This window comes from Myxine glutinosa, chromosome 1, assembly GCF_964187855.1.
Source record: "Myxine glutinosa chromosome 1, kmMyxGlut1.1, whole genome shotgun sequence".
In the NCBI taxonomy this organism is placed as follows: Eukaryota; Metazoa; Chordata; class Myxini; order Myxiniformes; family Myxinidae; genus Myxine; species Myxine glutinosa.
Genome location: NC_136261.1, coordinates 126,342,958 through 126,365,717, shown reverse-complemented (window position 1 = coordinate 126,365,717; position 22,760 = coordinate 126,342,958). Strand labels below are relative to the sequence as shown.

General features: G+C 44.1%; 1 protein-coding gene across 3 annotated transcripts in view; it reads left to right on the top strand.

Moving 5' to 3' along the window:
- AKR1A1 (aldo-keto reductase family 1 member A1) overlaps positions 1-19,639 on the top strand; it is a 71,984-nt gene extending 52,345 nt beyond the window's left edge. For all 3 annotated transcript variants that reach the window (XM_078776894.1, XM_078776899.1, XM_078776906.1), the window contains 3 exons: positions 3,930-4,002; positions 4,800-4,886; positions 19,426-19,639. In XM_078776894.1, coding sequence (XP_078633020.1) covers positions 3,930-4,002; positions 4,800-4,886; positions 19,426-19,491 — 226 coding nt within the window. In that variant the 3' untranslated portion in view covers positions 19,492-19,639. The remainder of the gene's footprint in view (positions 1-3,929; positions 4,003-4,799; positions 4,887-19,425) is intronic.
- The last annotated feature ends 3,121 nt before the right edge of the window (positions 19,640-22,760 follow it).

Sequence of the window (22,760 nt, the reverse complement as noted above, 5' to 3'; positions counted from 1 at the left end):
TCGCCATGCTCCTCTACCTTTACATTTTTCATTCAGTGTGAAACACAAACAAACCGATTGTTAAAATGATTAATCAAATATCGAAAGCATCGGCGTTATGGGTCTTCCAACAATACGGTACGTATAGGCCTTAGGCTTTGTGCCACACCTTCGGACCGCTTCAGACAAATTAAGCCCAGGTTTCTTAATATAGTAGTGTATCGTTTCAGTACCATCATTTTTGTAGTAATAATAATAATAATGATATAGTAAATATAACCATAACACTTTAATCCCAATGTCGTGAATGGAAAGTTGATAGATTGAAGCGGTGTATGGTTCATGAATCGATGATAAGCGGTGTAACCGCGGAAGTAAGGAATTAGTCTCGGTTTTTTTAATAGTAATATCATTTTCGTAATAATGATAACATAACGTTAATATTACACTAAATGTAATCAGAACACGAATCCCTTCATAGTGACTGCAAAGTTACTGGAGGTTAAAATATATCTTCTATGTATTAAAGTTCTATATATTAAAAATATTCTATATATTAAAGGCTAACCCCCGCTCCAGCAGGGAAAATGGCCTTTAAAATGCATGTTGTTGTTGTTGTTGTATATTAAAGTAACGGCAGTTTTGTGTCACGCTAAGTCATTACGTCGATCTTCAACTAAAGTATCAAACAAGCCTGGCTATGCCGCTGTTAGACTTTCGGTCTTGTTTTATTATAAAAGACAGAGTGATGTGTGTAAATTAATAATATATGAGGGAATGTGTCTCGCTACCGTAGTGTTTACAAATATCCATAATCATTACGTCCGCCACTGAAGGTGGATGGAGATTGTTTTCATGTGTCTGTCTGTCTGTGAGCAGCAGGGTTTCTCAGTTATACATGGATTCGGATGAAATTTGGTGGACAGGTTGGGTGTGTGACGAGATGAAATCATTAGATTTTGGTGAAGATCTGAATCTGTATCCGGATGCTATAATTCTTTAAGTGATTCTACACCATTCAAATATGGGGCCAAAAACTATATATAGCAGGATATTTCAAAACGTTATGGATGGATTTGGATGAAACTTGGTTGATGAGTTGGTTTGGTGATGAGAACAAGCCCATTCGATTTTGTTTCATGTCCGGATCCATATCCGGCCAATCAGTGGATACGAAACAAACTGTTCAGCCTGGTGGAGGTACGCGCTCCACCTAGTGCCGTTCTAGTTTGTATCCTGTTTTAATCCCCGAAGTGAAAATCAATTGATGGCACGTGAGATAACAAAGGGATAATTTTAGCCTCCCCATACCAACCTTCCTTCCCTCCGCACCAATACTCATTCCCATTCAACCCTGACAAGCCACTTTTATGTTGTGAAAGAACCTGCACCCCACCTCCTTCCGTTCTGCCTCCTCCGCTTTTTCTATCTACAATATTGAGGCTCAGAAGAGACATTTTGAGTGCTGTGGGGACAGGAGAGCCATATTTCTTCATCAATAGCACCAAATCCATGGGGTGCTCAAAAATATATGAACAAGCCGCAAAAATCTCCAAGACTTGCCACAAAACAAGTTTACATTAACTATTTATTTTGTTATGATAGATTATGATTGAACATGGGTTATTCATAACAGCACTGAGATTAAAAGTATCAAATAACATTGCAAAGAACAATGTTAATGTTAAATTTAACAAAATAAATCGAAAAGTAACGATGGCGCCATTGCTCTCATGGCCCTACGGCTCTTGTAATTTGTAATCCATAATTTGTACAAATTTTTTTTTTTTTTTTTTGTATACAAGATCGAGGCTCGTGTAAAAGCGAACATTAATGACTAAAAAAAACAAACAGCCACATAAAACGAAATAAAGGGAGTGGGAGACAAGATGGGGAGAGGGGGAAGCACACAAGTACAACATTTGAGAGCAGGGCCATCTGGAGATCTGTGGGAGGGAGAGGGTTTGGGGGGAGGAGGCGTGGGAAGGGGGGTGGGGAGGGTGAGAGAGGTAAAAAACACATGGACACAGCGAGGACTTCCAGGAAAGAAGTCGGTATTTCAGAAAAATGGATCTGGGGTGAATTAACAGGGGTAGAAAAGATCAAGGTTTTGAATGGGGGAAGATAAGATGGTGGTGAACAGCTGTTTTGAAGACCTGGAGGGATGAGTAGGATTGAAGAGAGTGAGGGAGTTTGTTCCAGAGGTGGGAGAAAAGAGGAATGAAAGAGTGAAGATGATCAGAGAGTCTTGATTTTGGCAGTTTCAGCATAAGAGGGTTGCAGGCAGATCTTGTGTGACCTGTAGGAGTATTTGGGGGACAGAGCACAGACAGGGCTGGGGATAGGGGGGGGGGGGGGTGCTAGGCCAGAGAGGAGTCTGTAGAAGACAGAAAGACCACCAACCTGCCTGCGGTGAGTGAGTGAAAGGCCCTTGGAGTTAGCTTCATTGCGGGAGATTCCATTGCTTCTGAAAGCTTTGGTTTAAACAGCGTGAAGCCGAGTTAGGTGTGAGGCAGGAGCACCAGCCCTGAGGGGAGATCAGTATTCCATTGAGCTGCGGATGAAAGCCTTGTATGTGGTGAGGAGCTCAGGTGTGCCAAGGAAGGACTTCGCACGACGGAGAATGCGCAGTCGGCGACTGGCTTTGGAGGCCAGCTTGGAAATGTGCTTTTCCCAGGAAAGATAATGGCAGATTGTGAGACCCAAGAGATTGAGTGACAGAACTTCTTGAAGAGGATTGTTGAGATAGTAGATGGGAGGGTTGTCCAGATGGTCTTTTCGAAGACACATCGTGAGAATGTGAGATTTGTCAGGATTGAAAGACATGTTCCACTTGTTTGACCAGTTTGTGATTTTGTCCAGGTCTGCAGAGAGTGAGGAGGCTGCAGACTGCCAATCAGAGGGATAAGGTATGGAGCGGCAGAGAGTGGAATCATCAGCAAAGAGATAGAGAGGATTTTCCAGAGGGGCAGAGAGATTATTGATGAAGACCAGAAAAAGCACATAGCCCAGAACACTGCCTTTGGGAAATCCAGTCTGAACAGGAAGGGGAGATGAGAGAAATCCATTCAGGGCCACACGTTGACTACGACCAGAGAGGAAGTCCGCAAGCCATGCGTGGAGATTTCCATGGATACCATAGGAGGAGAGTTTGGTGAGCAGAGCGGGGTGCCAGACCGTATCGAAGGCACGTGATATGTCATGGGAGACAGCTCTAATTTTCTGTTTGACATTGAAGACCTCCATCCATTGTTGAGACAGCAGAAGCAGCATGTCCAGAGTCGAGTGACCTGGTCTGAATCCTAATTGATCAGAGATAAAGCCATTGGAGACGAGGAAGGATTTGATATCCGAAGCAATGATGGATTCCATGACTTTGCTGATGATTGGGAGCAGGCTGATTGGTCTGTAGTTGCAAGGATCTGTTTTTGCACCTTTTTTGGTGTACAGCGGTAATGTTGGCTGATTTCCAAGCTGAAGGCAGATGACCTTGAGCAAAAGAGAGGTTGAAGAGAACAGAGAGAGGGTGTGAAAGAGCGGCAGAGCAGAATTTTAGGAACCGTGGGCTTATGCCATCTGGTCCAGTTGCAGAATCAGTCGAGGATTGACAGAAACATCTCCACCCTGTCCGGAGAGGACACAGAGTCCAGGAGCAGCTGGGTACGACTGGGTACAGAGAGAGACGGGTTTGGGACACAATATTTTGAGGCAAACACAGAGTTGAGGCAAAGTTTATTTTAAAAAAAAACAAAAAAAAAACACATTGTAACTCGTAAGAATACATTGAGACCACAATTTAACTGTCATGATGATCCCATTACCCCGGACACGGTATTTGTGGTTATCCATTCAAATTGCTTCCAACTGGAGATACCACTCTGCATTTTGCTGCTCAAATGTTTTGTGGAGCTGTTGTTGTTGATGTTGTTGTTTTTTTGTTTTTTTTGCAGGTGCCTCATGCAGCGTGATATTACAGCTATCCCAAAAAGCGTCACGGCCTCACGCATTGAAGAGAATGCTAAAGTGAGTCCTGAGACTACCATGTTATGATGGACTGAAACCTTTTTTTGGTATGCACACAGGATGGAATCCTTGAGGTATGCACACTTGCCTCGAAGCTGTACAGCCTGGGTTTGCATCCTGGCCTAGCTATAGATTGTCATACCGGTCAGAGGCAGGGTGATTCATCAATGTCTGTTCCGTCCCTTGTACCGATGTTAAACTGGCATTCCATCTGCCAGCATCCATTGATGGACGTTAAAGATCACATGGTGTCCTTCGCGAAGAGTAGGCGAGCTATCACCAGCACCCTGGCCAAACTCCAAATTCCTGCGATAACCAGCAGAGGGCATCGCATCAGCGGAACAGCCTTTTGTTTTGATCTTCCTCATCCGTTGCACTTCCATGCTCTGTTTTTGCACTAGCTATTAGGTAAGGTCATGTCAGAGTGATGAGGCCCCCGGACTTGTCTCCCATAGGTTGTAGATTCACATCTAGCTGAAGGTAGCAAGCAGTTTTAACTAGATTCAAATTCTAGGTTTCTGGAAATTTGCTCATCTCGGGAGAAATACCATGTCTCGTATTAGATTGTCTGTAAAAACCATGCCGGCTCGTTAATGTCTTTCAAGGAGAGGATAATCTGCTTAGTCTGATCTACTGGCAATGCATTGTGGTTTGCTTGGTGAACCTTCAGATGAGCACTTGAATATCACCGATGAAAAAGGAAGTGCCGTCCAAAATGCCCCGAACACGTTTTTGTGGTTTGAACTCTATTTCGCTTGAAGCAGTTGACCTCTTTCCTTCACAATCTTCATGTGCAGATTTTCGACTTTGAGCTTTCGAAGGACGAAATGGCCGAGCTGAAGTCCCTCGACTGTGGGTGTCGGTATGTTGAACCCCTGATTGAGGTAATAAGCTTTTTGTGCATCATCCTTTTCATATTTTGTTTTTAATATCCTGTTCAATGCCTTCCCACATTCATCCTGCCATCCCTTTTCATTATTTTTCTGTTCCTCCTCTTTATCACCCTTTCCCTATTGCTCTTAATGGGAAGTTGAGCAGAGGTTGATCAGAGAGGCTTGAATTGTTTTTGCTAGGCCTACTATTATAATTTTCAACAAAAGGTGTAGACAGTCGGGTTACAAAGATTACATTATGCATTGTTGAATGTCCACTTTAGCTTGCAGATTTTTGCACACCTTATTGCACCTTTGAAACGTGAGAGACAACATACTCTATGGTGCATCAGACATTTAGGATAGAAAGACTTAATGCTTCTACTTCCAGCTGAAACCAGCAGTATTAACTATCAAGGAAAAACAATAGATATCAATAGACTATGAGAAACAAGGCATGGCATAAGGTGCTATCACTAGTCCCCACCTCACCAGGTGGCGTTGCACATGTTCTTATAAACTAATGGTTAATAAAATCCATTGTTTCCCTTGTCCATTGACATTAGCCTTTAGAGACAGTTGTATTACATTGTAGTCTCACGATAATTACCGTGTCACTTCTGAATTTAAAAATGGCCGAAGTTAAAATACTTTGGTCAAAGTAAAAAAAAACAAAAAAAAACAAGAAGAAAAAGATATAAAATGTCATAGCCCCCGTGGTTTTAGTAATTTTGATGTACGGAGTTGAAGAAAGTCGGCCGGCCATATTTGGTTGGATTATAAAACAAAATAATCTGCATATCTGCATACTCATGTATTGTCTTTGTGCCAAGTTTGAACAAAATCGGTCCATGCATATCGAGAAATAGTTGGGGGACACTTTTAAGTAACAAAATGGCCACCAGTCGGCCATCTTTGATCTGATCTTGAAAAAAATTGCATGCATATGTCAGCCATCATTCGTTATCTGCATGACAAGTTTGAACAACATCGGTAAATACATGTCCGAGAAATGGTTGATGACGTGTTCAATATTAGGTTTTTATGGCGCAGCCCTTAGGGCAAAGCCATCTATAAGTATGTATATACAGTCACGTGAAAAAGTAAGTACACCCCATGTAAAGTTTCGACTTTTTCAACATATTTCAACATACAGCTATTTGATATTTATTTCAACAATATTGATAGATAAAGGTGATATAATATAACAAATATCATGAAACATTTACATTTTGTAGTCCATTGTATAATTTACAGACTTGGCATTTAATATGGAATTTTTTTTTTTTCTTGACTTGGGTTTACTTTCTGAACTCAGTATATCAATCTGGTGAGTTTCTGTTACCCATTGGTGATGTCTTTGTTGAAAGAACCATGTCACTGATTGTCTGTCACAGCAAGAAGTCAATAGCAGGATTATATCACAGGTGGCGTGACAAAATGTAAGCACAGGTACATTTGACGATTGGCTTCACAATCGGGTATATAAGGGTTGTTGCATTCTGTATTAGTGGAAAACAACTGCTGCACGTCTACAAAAGTTATTGCCGCTTCCTCTGGAGATGGTCCGTCAACTTGACAATGCTGTTTGTCATGGAGTGGTGGCTTTACGAAATTCTGGCATGAAACAGCGTGCTATTGCTCGGCAGTATGGCATCACTCAAGGTCAGGTGTCAAAGATCCTGAAACGAAATGCTCAGAGGGGTGTCCCTATTCCAATACCGAGGCCAGGACGTCCACGCAGAACCACAAGGAGAGATGATCGCCAGCTGCACCGGTTAGTCTACAATGGCCGTACCAAGTCAGCTAATCGGCTTCGGGCTGAGTGGCAGCAACTGACAAATGTGCCTGTATCCAGAAGGCGAGTCAACCAACGACTGGTTCAAGCAGGCTATCGTGCCAGGCGTCCCCTGAGAAAGCCACGCCTGACCAGACAACACAGCCAGCGCCGATTGCAGTGGGCCAGAGAGCACCGTCAATGGCAGCCAGGACACTGGAATCACGTGACCTTCAGTGATGAGTCTAGATTTCTGGACTATCGTCAAGATGGCCGCGTCTGAGTGCGCAGACAAGTGCATGAAGCCCACAACGAAGATTGTATAGTGCCAAGAATCCAAGCTGGAGGTGGTGGGGTGACCGTTTGGGCTGCTTTTCATGCAGGGGGCAAAACTGACCTGGTTGTTCTGAATGGAAACTTGAACCAGTTCAAGTACAGGGTGATTCTGGAAGAAACATTGCTTCCATTTGCTTGTGCAGCCTTTCGAGGAAACTTTGTCTTCCAAGATGACAATGCACGGCCTCATCGTGCTCACATGATCCAACACTTTCTTGCTGACCGTGGTGAAGAGCATATGGAGTGGCCTGCCATGTCCCCGGATATGAATCCGATAGAGAACTTGTGGTCAGAATTAACGCGTCAAATCGACAACTTGGACCAGCAGCCTGCCTCTGTGCGTGAATTGCAGCAGGCTATTGTCACTGCATGGCAAGCGATTCCTGTCCAAACCTTGGCAAATCTCGTGAACAGCATGCCTCGACGTATACGTGCTCCTGAATGCTCGTGGGGGTTACACGAAGTACTGAACTGCAATTTTACTGTCCGTAATCCCAGTCATAATTTAGCTTTTGTTTTTGTTGAAATTTTTTTTGGCTAATGTGCAAAATAAAGAGATACTTCTGGAAAACGTACAGAAGTTTAACACAGTACTGTCCGTGAATTGAGTTCGATATCAGTTTACATCACTTTCAAGGATCAATTTATTTGCTTCGAAATGTCAAATGTGGTTTTTGTTTCTTTCAAAGGTCACATTAACAAAATCTAGAATAATTTCAACATAATTCCAATGAACTTTTGGTTCTCAGTCATCTTGAAAAGTAAGTTCACCCCCACAAAAAAAATATTCCATATTAAATGCCAAGTCTGTAAATAAACATAAATGCAAATTTCGCATGTGGAAAAAGTAAGTACACCCTTGGCTCTAATAGGTGGTATTGCCCCCTTTGGCAGAAACGACCAAGTAGGCGTTTCTTATAACTGTCTACCAGTCTCTGACATTGACTGGGAGAAATTTTTGCCCATTCCTCCACGCAGAATTCTTTCAGCTGTGCGATGTTTGAGGGGTTTCTTGCATGCACAGCTCGTTCCAAATCCCCCCCCCCCCCCCACAACATCTCGATGGGATTTAGATCCGGGCTTTGACTTGGCCATTCCAGAACCCTCCATTTCTTTCTTTTCAGCCATTCCTTGGTGGATTTACTGGTATGTTTAGGGTCATTGTCATGTTGCAAGGTCCACCTTCGGTGGAGCTTCAGCTTGCTGACAGATGGCCTCACGTTATCTTCAAGCAAGCACCCTCTGGTACAATGAAGAATTCATAGTGGATTCTATGATGGTGAGCTGCCCAGGCCCTGATGCAGCAAAGCTGCCCCAAACCATAATATTTCCACCACCATGCTTTACAGTTGGTATCAGGTTCTTGTGGTCAAATGCTGTCTTTGGTTTTCGCCAAACATGTCTTCTGGTACTGTGGCCAAGTCGCTCTACCTTTGACTCATCTGTCCAGAGCCCATTGTTCCAGAAGTGCTGGTCTTTGCCGAGGTATTCATTGGCAAACTTTAGTCTTGCCCTAATGTTCTTGCTGGACAGCAAAGGTTTCCTCCTGGCACACCTCCCATGTAGATCAAATTTGTGCAGCCTCTTTTTAATGGTAGACTCCTGCACTTTGACATCAACAGTGGCAAGAGCTACCTGTAGGTCCCGTGATGACATTCTGTGGTTCTTCGAGACCTCTTTCAGCATCTTGCGGTCTGCTCTCGGGCTGAACTTCCTGGGGCGGCCTGGCCTGAACAAGTTGGCAGTTGTTTGGAATCTTCTCCACTTTTAGATGATCTTCCGGACAGTCGAATGATTGATTTCAAATTGTTTGGAGATCTTTTTAAATCCCTTCCCAGACTCGTAGGCATCTATTACCTTGTTTCTGAAGGCCTCAGAGAGCTCTTTTGATCTAGGCATGGTGACACCGCACACTTCAACAACAAAGAGCAAACCAAACGAAATGTCTGAGGTTTAAATAAGACAGGTTCCTCTAAGATCCTCTCTAACGGTGTTGTAAATTATTTGCACCTGAGCTGGTGCACCCGATTCTAATTTTAGGTATTTGAAGTAGTGATAAATGTAGGGGTGTACTTACTTTTTCCACATGCGAAATTTGCATTTATGTTTATTTAAATTATTCAATGAACTACAAAATGTAAATGTTTCATGATATTTGTTATTTTATATCACCTTTATCTATCAATATTGTTGAAATGAAGATCAAATAGCTGTATGTTGAAATATGTTGAAAAAGTCAAAACTTTACATGGGGTGTACTTACTTTTTCACATGACTGTAAATATTATAATGTGTTTTTTTAAATATTATTTTTGGTTTGTCCTGCCTGTTTCTGCTATGCCAACATGTGTTAGCCATATGGCACTGTATTTCAAAGTAGGTGGAAAGAGCCAAAAAGGTCGGGAGTGTTTTCTGCTCTGGCATTCGAAAGAATATTTTTTTGTCGGGCTTCAGCTTTTGATTGTTTGAATAAAGATGTTATCAGACCATTTGCCAAGTGAGACGTACAGCACAAGTTGAGCAAGAACAGAGGTGGTGCGCACACACACACCACCGCTCTCTTTTCTTCTTGCAGGCCCAATCACTGCCACAATCTATCTTTTTAAAAGAGCCCTTTGAGGAACATATAGAACAACCACAGGAGTTTGGAATTAATTCCACACAACACATTCTCCATCCAGCCATTGACCTCCTTTGGTCTTCAAACCGTTACACATGCACATGCACTGAAGAAACCACAGGAAAAGGCCATTCAGCTCATCTCACCTACACCAAGTCGCCTCCCAGCACTTTAAAAAAATTTGCTTACTGTGATCTAATGCTCAAAAAGGACCTTCTTCCCATATCACTTGCAGGACAAAGACATTGGTAAATATAATTGTACTTTTCATGAGTTACAAGCACCAGTCGACCATGAACAAATGTGTATGGTATATAGGATTTGAAACTGGGTTCTCTATGTCATGACCCAGAGGTACAGGTGGGAACATTGAGAGGCAAATCTTATTACCTCTGTGGACGGAGGTTGTGTTTACACCAGTTTGTTTGTCTGTCAGCAGGATATCTCAAAGCATTATTGACGGATTCAGACAGAATTTGATGACTGACGTGTTTGGTGTGTGACAAGTATGAAATGATTAGGTTTTGGTGAAGGTCGGAATCCGAGAACTTTTAAAGTGATTCTTCACCTTTGAGAGATAGGGCCAACACGACATAGTCGTGGCCAAAAATATTGGCACCCTTGCACTTTTTCAAATAACAACTCTAAAAATTCAACTCTAAATCTTCTCTAAAAATAAGTTGAATTTGACAAAAGTATTTGGTCTCCACAATTCTTTATTTCCCTGTTAATATTACAGAACCTTTGTTTTCGATTCAGAACTTTATATATCCTTTTAAATCAGAAAATAAAAAGAAATGGCATTGACAAAATTATTGACACCCAAGATTTAATGTTTGGTCGCACAACCTTTGGACAAAATACAGTCACGTGAAAAAGTAAGTACACCCCATGTAAAGTTTTGACTTTTTCAACATATTTCAACATACAGCTCTTTGATCTTCATTTCAACAATATTGATATATAAAGGTGATATACAACAACAACAACAACAACAACAACAACAGGCATTTTAAGGCCATTTTCCCTGCAAGAGCGGGGTTAGCCTTGCGGTTCCCATGACGATGTTCTCCATTTTGCCCTATTTTCTGCATCTCTCCTTGTTAACCCCCTTGCCCGCATTTCATCTTCGACCATCTTTAGCCAAGTCGTTCTCGGTCTTCCCTGTCCTCTCCTTCCTTCCACATTCATTCATTCCCATCACTCTTTTCAACCAGTCACTTTCATCCTTCCTCAACACATGACCAAACCATCTCAACCTGTTTCTCTTCACAGCATCCATCACAGGCTCTATTCCCATCATCTTTCACAATTCATCATTTGTCTTCCTCTCTCTCTCAACGATACTCCACACATCCACCGAACCATTTGCATTTCCACCCTTTCCAGGCTTTGTTGCTGCTCTACGTTCATTACCCATGTCTCACTCCCATAGATCATAACACTTCTCACACATGCAGCAAACACCTTTCCCTTCAGCTTCAATGACACTCCCCTCCTCGTCAGCACGCCACTCAGTTCCCGAAACTTCTTCCATGCACATCTCACTCGAGCAACCGTTGCCGAGTCTGATCCACCTTCTCCATTCAGCATGTCTCCAAGGTAACAAAATGTTTTCACACCTTCCAGCGTCACGCCATCTCCAAGATCCAACTCAACATTTCCTCCATCTGCAGGTCCCTCTGTGCACATGTTGCACTTGAATGTCACTGCCACACTGGTTAATGACCCTCTCAAACCACTACATTTTTGATGAACCCACTCAGCGCACATTGTACATTGAATGGAATTCACTCCGACACCCTTCCTGCACACAGCACACGGCCACTTCCCAGTTCTTTCCACCTCACCACATGCTTTACCCCTTGCCATCACCTTCGTTTTTCCGATATTTACCTTCAGACCTTTTGTCTCCATACATTCCTTCCACTTGTTCATCTTCTCCTTCAGTCCATCCATACTTTCTGCAATCAACACCAGATCATCTGCATACAGCAACTCCCACGGTAAACCCTCCTTTACGTTCTGAGCCAGCACCTATTTGACAGCTACAAATAGTAGTGGACTTAGTACCGACCCCTGATGCACTCCCACCTTCACCTCAAACTCACCACTGTTCCCGTCCTTCGTCCTTACAGCTGTGCGCGCTCCGTTGTACATTGCCATCACTACTCTGATCAACCATTCCTCCACTCCTAACTTCTTCAATGCCCATGTCACTACTTCACGTGGAACCCTATCGAATGCTTTCTCCAGATCAACAAACCCAAGAAACAACTTGTTCCTTTTCTCCATATACTTCTCCTGCAACTGCCTCACAATAAAAAGCGCGTCTGTCGTTCCTCTTCCTGGCATAAATCCAAACTGCATTTCATCAATCTTCACTTTCTTCCTTATCCTCCTCTCCAACACCCTTTCCAATACCTTCATTCCATGCTCCAATAACTTTATCGCTCGATACGAGCCACAGTCCAGAGGGTCACCTTTCCCCTTGTATCGAGGGACGAGGGTACTCAGTTCCCAATCCACTGGAATGCGACCTTCTTTCACCACCAGATTGCAGATCTCTGTCATTCTCTTCACACCCCAATTTCCTGCTGCCTTCAACATATCTCCCACAACTCCCGTCGGCCCTACCGCTTTTCTACTCTTCATTGCTTTTATCGCTTCCTCAACGTCCTCCTCGGTTATCTTCTCTGCCGGTCCTAAAACTGGGTTACTCTCTATGTTGCCATCCCATTCATTCTCTGCATTCAACAGTATTTCCATATATCGCTTCCATCTTCCTTTAATTCCATCTGTGTCCACAACGATTTGTCCCACTTCATCCTTCAAGCAACTCACCCCCATCACATCACACCTCTTTCGCTATCTGCTTTGCAATCCTGAATACCGCTCTCTGACCCTCTTCCGAATCCAAACGCTCTCCGAACATTTTCCTACATGCCTCCTGTGCCTTTGCTACCTCTTTCTTTGCAGCCTTCTTGGCTGCCTTATAACTTTCATGCTCTGCATTTTCTGCCCCCATACCCTTCGCCTTCTGCCACTCCTTGAACTTCCTCCTCTTCTCGTCAATCTTCTTTCCAACTTCATCATCCCACCACCATGTTTCCGACTGCCTCGGTAGTCCTTTTGTCCATCCAGATACCTCACCAACGGCTCCCAACAGACTATCTTTCATTGACATCCAACCACTTTCAAGCTCAACCACATCATCCTCCACCATACTCAGCCTCTCTTTTAATGCCTCCCTCACTGTATGCTCTTTCAACCTCCACACCTTCATTCTCGGTTGGTACTTCACCTGCCGTGCTCTCCTCGCACCTTTCACCCTCATGTCACAGACAACCAAGTGGTGCTGTGAAACAGCCTCCTCCCCCGGGATCACCTTTGTGTCCCGCAGGTGCCCCCTATCTCACCTACACACCAGCAGGTAGTCAACGGTTGTCGTCGACCCACCTGACGTGTATGTAACAAGCTTATTATCCTCTTTCTGGAACTGAGTATTACAAATCAGCAAACTCCAAAATCCTTTCACCTTCTCCATTTCTCACACCATATTCGTAACCCCCATGAACTCCCTCAAAACCGTCCATACTCCTTCCCACATGTCCATTTAGGTCTCCTCCTACCACAACAACTTCCTCATCTTTCACGTTTTCCATCAGCTTCTCTACAGCACACCAGAACTTGTCCTTCTCTTCATCGCTCCGACCAACCTGCGGAGCATATCCCGAGATGATGTTCACCAAGAGCTTTCCAATCATCATTTTCACCATCGTCAACCTTTCACTCACTCTAGTCACACTCACCACACTGTCTACAAACTCCTCAGAAAACAGGACACCAACACCATTCACACCCTCCAGGCACCCTTGCACAAAAACTTGTATTTCTGTCCCTGCCTACCCTTCACCATTCTCACACCATTTCCCTTCCATCTCGTCTCCTGCACACAACATATGTCCACTCTTCTTCTGACCAATACTTCCACCACTTCTCCTGATCTCCCTGTCATTGTCCCGACATTCCATGTCCCAAATCTCAGAAATCGATCTCCACGTCGGGCATCAGACGTTTCGTCATAAATGGAATGATTTCCACCCTTGCTTCGATCGGGTTCCCCACCTTGAGTTTTGACGAGAGGGAGTGGGGTCACCCACGGGGTACTTTGGGCTGTACCCTGCCCATATGTCATCGTAATTGTCATGGTTCTCTTTTTGAGGCAATGTTTTTATGGCCGGATGCCCTTCCTGACGCCAACCCTTTTAGTCGCCTCTTACGACACGCAGGGATACGGTGTACCTATTCTAAACTGGGGTACACACCGGGAATAAAGGTGATATAATACAACAAATATCATGAAATATTTACATTTTGTTGTCCATTGTATAATTTAAATAAACATAAATGCAAATTTCACATGTGGAAAAGGTAAGTACACCCTTGGCTCTAATAGGTGGTATTGCCCCCTTTGGCCGAAACAACATCAAGTAGGCGTTTCTTATAACTGTCTACCAGTCTCTCACATCGACTGGGAGAATTTTTTGCCCACTCCTCCATGCAGAATTCTTTCAGCTGTGCGATGTTTGAGGGGTTTCTTGAATGCACAGCTTGTTTCAAATCCCCCCACAACATCTCGATGGGATTTAGATCCGGGCTTTGACTTCTCCATTCCAGAACCCTCCATTTCTTTCTTTTCAGCCATTCCTTGGTGAATTTACTGGTATGTTTAGGGTCATTGTCATGTTGCAAGGTCCACCTTCGGTTGAGCTTCAACTTTCCGACAGATGGCCTCACATTATCCTCAAGCACCCTCTGATACAATGAAGAATTCATAGTGGATTCTATGATGGTGAGCTGCCCAGGCCCTGATGCAGCAAAGCTGCCTCAAACCAAAATATTTCCGCCACCATGCTTTACATTTGGTATCAGGTTCTTGTGGTCAAATGCTGTCTTTGGTTTTCGCCAAACATGTCTTCTGGTACTGTGGCCAAATAGCTTGACCTTTGACTCATCTGTCCAGAGCACATTGTTCCTGAAGTGCTGGTCTTTGCCCAGGTGTTCATTGGCAAACTTTAATCTTGCTCTGATGTTCTTTCTGGACAGCAAAGGTTTCCTCCTGGCACACCTCACATGTAGATCAAATTTGTGCAGTCTCTTTCTCATGGTAGACTCGTGCACTTTGACATCAACAGTGGCAAGAGCTACCTGTAGGTCCCATGATGACATTCTGGGGTTCTTAGAGACTTCTTTCAGCATCTTGCGATCTGCTCTCGGGCTGAACTTGCTGGGGCGGCCTGGCCTGAACAAATTGGCAGTTGTTTGGAATCTTCTCCACTTGTAGATGATCTTCCGGACAGTCGAATGATCGATTTGAAATTGTTTGGAGATCTTTATAAATCCCTTCCCAGACTCGTAGGCATCTCCAACCTTCTTTCTGAAGACCTCAGAGAGCTCTTTTGATCTAGGCATGGTGATGCCGCAGACTTCAACAACAAAGAGCAAACCAAACTAAATGTCTGAGGTTTAAATGAGACAGGTTCCTCCAAGATCCTCTCTAACGATGTTCTCATCATTTGCACCTGAGCTGGTGCACCTGATTCTAATTTTAGGTATTTGAAGTAGTGATAAATGTAGGGGTGTACTTACTTTTTCCACATGCAAAATTTGCATTTATGTTTATTTAAATTATACAATGGACTACAAAATGTAAATGTTTCATGATATTTGTTATATTATATCACCTTTATCTATCAATAGTGTTGAAATGAAGATCAAATAGCTGTATGCTTAAAATATGTTGAAAAAGTCAAAACTTTACATGGGGTGTACTTACTTTTTCACGTGACTGTAACTGCAGTCAAGCGCTTCCTATAGCCATGAATAAGCTTTCCTGCACCTCTCTACTGGCGGTTTGGCTCACTCTTCTTGTGCAAACTGCTCCAGTTCTCCCAGATTTGAAGGGTGCCTTACCCCAACTGCTGTTTTCAGATCTCCCTACGTTCAATGGGATTTAGGTCTGGACTCATTGCTGGCCACTTCAGAACAGTCCAGCGTTTTGGCTTGAACCATTCCTGGGTGATTTTTGAAGTGTTTGGGGTCATTGTCCTGCTGCAAGACCCATGACCTTCGATGGAGACCCAGCTTTCTGACACTGGGTTGAACATTGCACTTCAAAATGCCTTGGTAATCTCACGATTTCATGATGCCATGCACACATTCAACGCACCCAGTGCCAGAGGCAGCCCAGCGACCCCAAGACGTCACTGAACCTCCTCCATGTTTAACTGTTGGGAAGGTATTCTTTTCTTTGAAGAGTTCATTTTGTTTTCTATAAACGTAGAGATGATGTGCTTTACCAAAAAGCTCTAATTTGGTCTCATCTGTCCACATGTCATTCACCCAGAATGATTTTGGCTTGTTCAGGTGTGTTTTGGAAAACTCCAGTCCGGCTTTCTCAGCAGTGGGGTCCTCCTGTGTCTCCTCCCATAGAACCCCCTTTCATTGAGTTGGTGACGGATGGTGCGAGTTGAAACTGTCGTACCTTGTGTCTGAAAGTCAGCTTGAATCTGTTTGGCAGTTGATTCAGGTGCTTTCTTCTTCACCATTCAAACAATCCTTCGCTGCAATATTCGATCAAGTGTTCTCTTGTGGCCACGTCCAGGGAGGTTGGCTACAATGCCATGGGCCTTAAACTTCTTGATAACATTACGTACAGTGGACACAGGATCATCAACGTCTCTGGAGATAGACTTGTAGACTTGAGATTGTCCATGCTGGGCTACAATCTTGTGTCTGACCTCCTCAGACAATTCTCTGGTTTTCTTTCTTTTCTCCATGCTCATTGCGGTACACTTAGTGACACAAAACAGCAGAATGGCTCCTTTTCTCTGTTCAAACTGGTTGAATGAGTGATTTTTATATGGCAGGCACCTGCAACTCACCATTGGTGAGTTCAATTCTAAAGTAAAGTAGAATCACCTGCTTGGAATCTAATTATTTCTGACAGCTTCTAAAAGGTGCCAATAATATTGTCCAGGCCATTTTAGGATTTCTGTGAGGAATAAGCTAAGATTTAGTGGTTTTTTTTTTCCAGCTTTTTTTATTTTGTTCCACTGCGAACCAAATAAATACATATGTGGATACCAAAATATTTTTTTAATTTCAACAATTTTATGGAGAAATGGTGCATTATTTGAAAAAAGTGCATGGGTGCCAATATTTTCGGCCACGACTGTATAGCATGATATTGTTACGTTTGTGGGGGTAGGGATGAAATACCTTAGGAAAGTTAGGATTGATTCGTTTAACATGGACCGTGTGACATGAAGAAGAAGCCTATTTCGATGTACGTAAGCAGGGTAAACGTTCAGGTTAAGTGTTTGCATGTGGCCATAAGAGGCGTGGCGTTTGTGTTAATTTTTTCTTGGGCATAAGATTAATAACCCCCAGTGTGTAATTGGCCCCCTGTGATTTTTCCTAATGTTCTTACAAAAACTCGGCCAGCCATGCAATCGGCCCCATTGCTACAACAACACCGGCAAGCCCGACAAACACCGGACATTCCATCAGGCAAGTAAACCCCGCCCAGCCAAACATTCCCGAACGGCGGCTGGACTCTGCTTCCAAGGACCGGAACAGGTTGGACTCAGCCTTGATGACTCCTAACGGAGAAACCATGCCCAGTGCTTCGTGGCTGGTTAAGGGGCAATGGGATGATGTAATGGGACGTCAGGATTGGTCGGGGAGTGACGTCAGCAAGGGGAAAAGGAGGATGTGCCTCCCCCCCTCTCTCTCGTTCTGGTGCTGGGCGCAGGTGGTTGCATTTTTGGCTCTCTGATTCTGGCGATTGGATCGGGCAATCGCTTTTGTCCTTTGTCCGTGGCTTGGCTCTTCCTGGCTTGTGTGCGATCATAACAAAGAGGAAGAATCCGTCTTCTCTCTCTGTCCTGGGCTTCATGGCGAGCGGTCGCATTTTGACTCTTTGTTCTGACGTCGGTGGAAGCAGTCGCATTCTCTGGCTCTCTCGGTCCTGGCTTTTGGTGCGAGCGGTCACGCTTGGATTCTCTCTCTCGCTTATTCTGGCCGGGTTGGAGGATGGCTGGGTTTGTGCCGTGTGTGCTGGGGAGACTGATCGGAGCCTTGTGGAACATGGAACGGCCAGGGGGAGGATGGTGTTACCGAGCGGTGGTGCTCCCGGACACTGTGTGCTTCCCGCGCGGTGACTCGGGGCCCCTTCACAGTCATCCTCATTGATGCAAGCTGAGTATTGGTCAACTCACCCAACCATTTTCTTTTCTTTTATTTCTCCGTGTCGTGTAATTGTGTCTGATGGAGGGAGGGTCCCTCACCTTAGCCTTATTGTTACCTCAACTTTCATTTTTATTGCTTCACGTTTATTTTTTATAAATTCATTATTTGTTGCATTTTACTTTTGTGTTGTGTCCGTTTACTCGTTTGTGGGTTCGAGGGAAAACCCCGTGACGGCCGTCCGATTAGGTAAGGCTTCGGGCCTTTCCCAAAAAGATAATCCCGCGAAGTTCAGGTATACCGTATACGCCTCGGAGTTAAAGCAACGTTCGGCTATTCATCTGAGGCCGGTATACATCGGTCACGGTCTTGACAATATTTTAAAACGTTGTGGGCGGGTTATGAGAAAACCAAGTTCATGAGTTGGGTAGGTGACAAGAACAAGCCGATTCGATTTTGCTTCAGATCCAGATCCAGCCCGTCGGTGGGATACAAAAATTAACTGTTCAGCCTGGCAGAGGTATGTGCTGTACCGAGTGCTGTTCTAGTTTCTTTTCTCCTTATTATCCTGAGACAAACGGTGGTGAGAATTTGATGCATAGTTTATTGAATTGTTTCAAAACCTTTCAAGATGTGTTCCTGACAGTGATGTGAGGAAGATACAGTGAGGGTCATAATGCGAAGAGAGCTGCTCTTCTCCTTGATCCTACTGGTCAAAGATCAGCTTTGAATCCTCTTCATACTTAACCAGTCAGCATTTCCTTCAACTCAAAGATTGGTTTATCAGTGGTCTCTGTCCCATCCCATGTCGTTTGGTAGCATCAATGGTGCTGAACACTTGTTTGCATATGTTCATTTGTTTGGGCAATAATCTGATGTGGCCTTTGGGTTTTTTGGTTCAAACTTTTGTTTGCCTCCAATCTCAAATGTTTCTTCAGACTTGGTATAACTTGTTAACTTTTGCTTCAACCTGCTCTTTGCTCACATATTTAATCCTTCGATCGACGTATGAGTTTGCCCCGTGTTAAACGCTGCTTCTATTTCCATGTGATTCATTTCTGCCATCCTGCATTGTTTAGCTGCACAGACCAGGCAACGGAATACACCACCTACTCTCAAATCATTCACATTGGCCTCTGGTGCCAAGGAGGCTCTTGATGCTAAGCAGCTTAGCCAGCCAACCTCTGTGGCATCTTGCGAGGGGGAAGTGCTTGGGTGTAGGACGCACAGTACCGGGAAGTGGCAACTCGTGTGCTTCCCTGAAGTACCCGCTGGAACTCCATCCGAAGACCTTGCGCTAGCCCGCAACAACCACAAAACCACTCGAGCCTAACCCAGCAAGTGAAGGAAGCAGTTGTTTTTAAAATTCAGAATTTTAAGATTTTTCTTCTTTCGGAATGAGAGGGGATGAGGGGATGAGGGTAGGGGGGGAGGAAGGGGGGGCATCAGGCATTTGAGTAGAGATCTAATTAACACAGTTTAGAAAATACATCTGTGTTTGTTATTATGACCAGTGAGATTTTGAAGTCATTGTCTGCTCATGTTTTCGAATTTGTGTTTTGCAGGTTGATGGGAAGAAGGTCCCAAGAGATGCTGGGCATGCTGACTACCCTTTCAATGAGCCATATTAGCCCAGTTGGCATCTGGATTGAACTACAGGCATTGTGATTACTGTGTAGTGCGTTATCATTGTTTTGTCCTTGAAAGATAATTGTCATAAAAGTGATATCTTTAAAGCAATGTTTGGCAATTGATTCAGTAAAAGTTTGCTTGAGATTACCATTTTTATCATTGACCCCTTTGGTATTTCATTTTTTTATGCCACATCTTGCTTCTGCTCATTCTCCAAAGGCAATTTTAAAGTCTACATGATTGATAAATATTTAGATAGCATAAAAATCCTGCAGTACATTATTACTTACGCCACCAAAGGTGGATGGAGGTTATGTTTTCACCCCTGTCTGTCTGTCTGTCTGTCTGTCCATTTGTCTGTCCGTTTGTGAACAAGATATCTCAAAAAGTTGTGGACGGATTCGGACGAAATTTGGCAGAGATGTAGTGTATGTGACAAGGACGAAATGATTCGATTTTGGTGAATATCCGGATTTGGAACCGGTTACGAGAATTTATTTCGTGATTCTTCATCATTGGGAGATGGGGCCAAAAACGATACATAGCAGGATATCTCAAAAAGTTATGGATGGATTTGGATGAAACTTTTTGGACATGTGTGTGACAAGGAAGAATCGATTCAATTTTGGTGAAGATCCGGATCCAGCTAGTAGAATTTTTTCAGTGATTCTTCACCATTGAGTGATATGGCCAACCAGGTGGAGGTATATGCTCTCCACCGAGTGCCGTTCTAGTTATGACTTGTAATACCAGCTTCCACCACGTGGTGTATATGATACACAATTACCTGGAGAGAATTGGGCTGCCCTCCCTACTGGCTATGGATTTATTTTACTACGTAAAACCGGCCCGTGCACTCCACAAGTACAACCACTAATTTTCAACTTATTCCTTCTTTGATACTAGATCCAAGGGTTTCAGAATGCGAACAAGCCAAACAAACAAATCCACAAACAGATATTTGTCGAATCTATTGGCCGACTATAAAAGAGATGTTTGTCTGTGTACTTAAACTCTTGATATATATATATAGGTTTTATTGTGCACTACTTAGGCCTCAGTCACACTGGATCGTACGATTTCTGGATCGTGCGATTGATGGCAATCTGGCCGAGGTACGACCAATCGTCAATGTTTGCTACGCTCTCCATTTGCGATCGCAAACAGCGATTGGTCTTCGGGGTCATCGTACGATTGGTGGTACGCGTGGTTGTGCGATCACCAACGATTGGAGAAGATCGATCACAAGATCAATCGTAGGTAATCGTGCGAATAGTGGTGGCGATCAGCGACCAATCGTACGGTCAATCGTGGCGATTTGCGACCGCTCGGACAATCAATCGCGGCGACCTGCGAACGCTCGCACTACCGATCGTGAGGTTGAACGACAGGTGGCACCACCAATCGTCAGGTGGCAGGACCAGTAGCACGACCAATCGTGCGACTACTTGACCCGCGATCATGCACGACTGGTGGTGCGTCCATGTAAGACCCATCTGCGACCTCTTACGATTTGGAATCGCAGGTCAGAAGTTTTGAACATGACCATCGACCTTGCTGCGAATGATTTTGCTCTGGCGATCACCCACAACCTCTGCGACCAGTCGCGCGCTCTTTCTACGATTTGCCCGCGATTCACAAAATTTTCGGTCGCAGCTAGGTCGTAACCTGGTCGCAGGCCCGGTGTGACTGGAGCTTTAAATAATCAGTCATTGTATCTATATGATGGAGTTCCAGCGATGGCTCACCTTCTGTTCATGCAAGACACCATGGCATCTTTAATGTCCAACTAATGCTGGCAGATGGTACACCCCGTTTAATGTCCTACGAGGAACACACACGGCCACTGATGAAGCGCCGTGCAGGTGAAAAACCCAGGATCACAGTTTATAGCTGGGTTGGGATTCAATCCCAGGCTCAACAGCTTAGAAGGGGAGGTGAATATCTCTAGGCTATCCAGCCAGCCCTGACAATTAGCTTTCAGTGTAGCCTAGAGATGCTCTAATTATAGAGCGTCTGATCTCGGATCGAACCATGACAGGTCCTCAGAGACCACATGCCATCCATCCTCTGGGAAAGCTGAACAGATCTTTGCTTCGGTTTCTGACATACAAAACTTCCAATGTGATCTGTCACTTAAGGTAATTTCCTGTTTCACAAAACTGGAGCCGAGCAAACCTTTGGGAAACGTAAACCTCGTGATAGTTTTGTGCCAAATTTTCAATGTCTGCTAGTTTAACTCGCGCTGCAGTTACAAATCTAACTGCACAGGAGGCCAACACACTGGCGGTGCGAAAGAGGTTTAATATAAAGCAAGCAATTAGGTAGAGATAGTGAGAACAAGGAGAGAAGGCACATGTATCAATGAATTAGTTTTAAAACGACAAGTCAGGAGACGACGATGGTTCACGAGCGAGCGGTATTCAATGACAAAGGACGGACTATAACCGAAACAGGCCCGGACAGGCTAGGCCCAGAAATGTCAAAACGAAGGTTGCTGACCTTGAATTGAGATATAAAATAATGTATAATCAGTTATGAGGTTAGTTAGCTACACAATACCGAAAATTCGGTGAAAAAGGAAATGAAAAAAAATAAAATGAAAAAAATGTAAAATCGAGCTCCGTGGGGCTAGACACATGACATTGGCCACGCCTAACCAAATATCGAAACCCCTGTCAGATTCCACCAACTCCCTCGGAGAAGATGTAGCTTGAACTCGATTACGCCCTAAAAAGACATCTTTTTCGGGCCTGGCTCCGCCCACAATGGGCGCAATACGCCCACTCTAGGCAGGACACAACTAGAGCATGATATCAACCTCCCACCCCAAGTTTCATCAAGATCGGATGATATCATCAGATAGTTATGCTGCGGACAGACAGACAGACACACACACAGAGACAGACGCACAGTCGCACACACATGACAAATATAGTGGTCACTTGATAACTCGTGAACCAATTGTTAAATCTGCCATGCGGGCAGCAGTTGAAAAACAAGGTTCAGCTCGGTAGTTTGAATGTGGGATAAATTGTGGTGGCGGAGGGGGGGGTGGGGGAGGTCGATGTAATTGAGATGATGTAGAGGAGTGTGTGTGTGTGTGTGTGTGTGTGTGTGTGTGTGTGTGTGTGTGTGTGTGTGTGTGTGTGTGTGTGTGTGTGTGTGTGTGTGTGTTACAAGATGTTGCACGTGGGTGGGGATGGAAGGGGTAATGGTGTGGGAATAATAGTATCAGTAGAGATCAGCAAGCAGGTGGTCAGAGTGG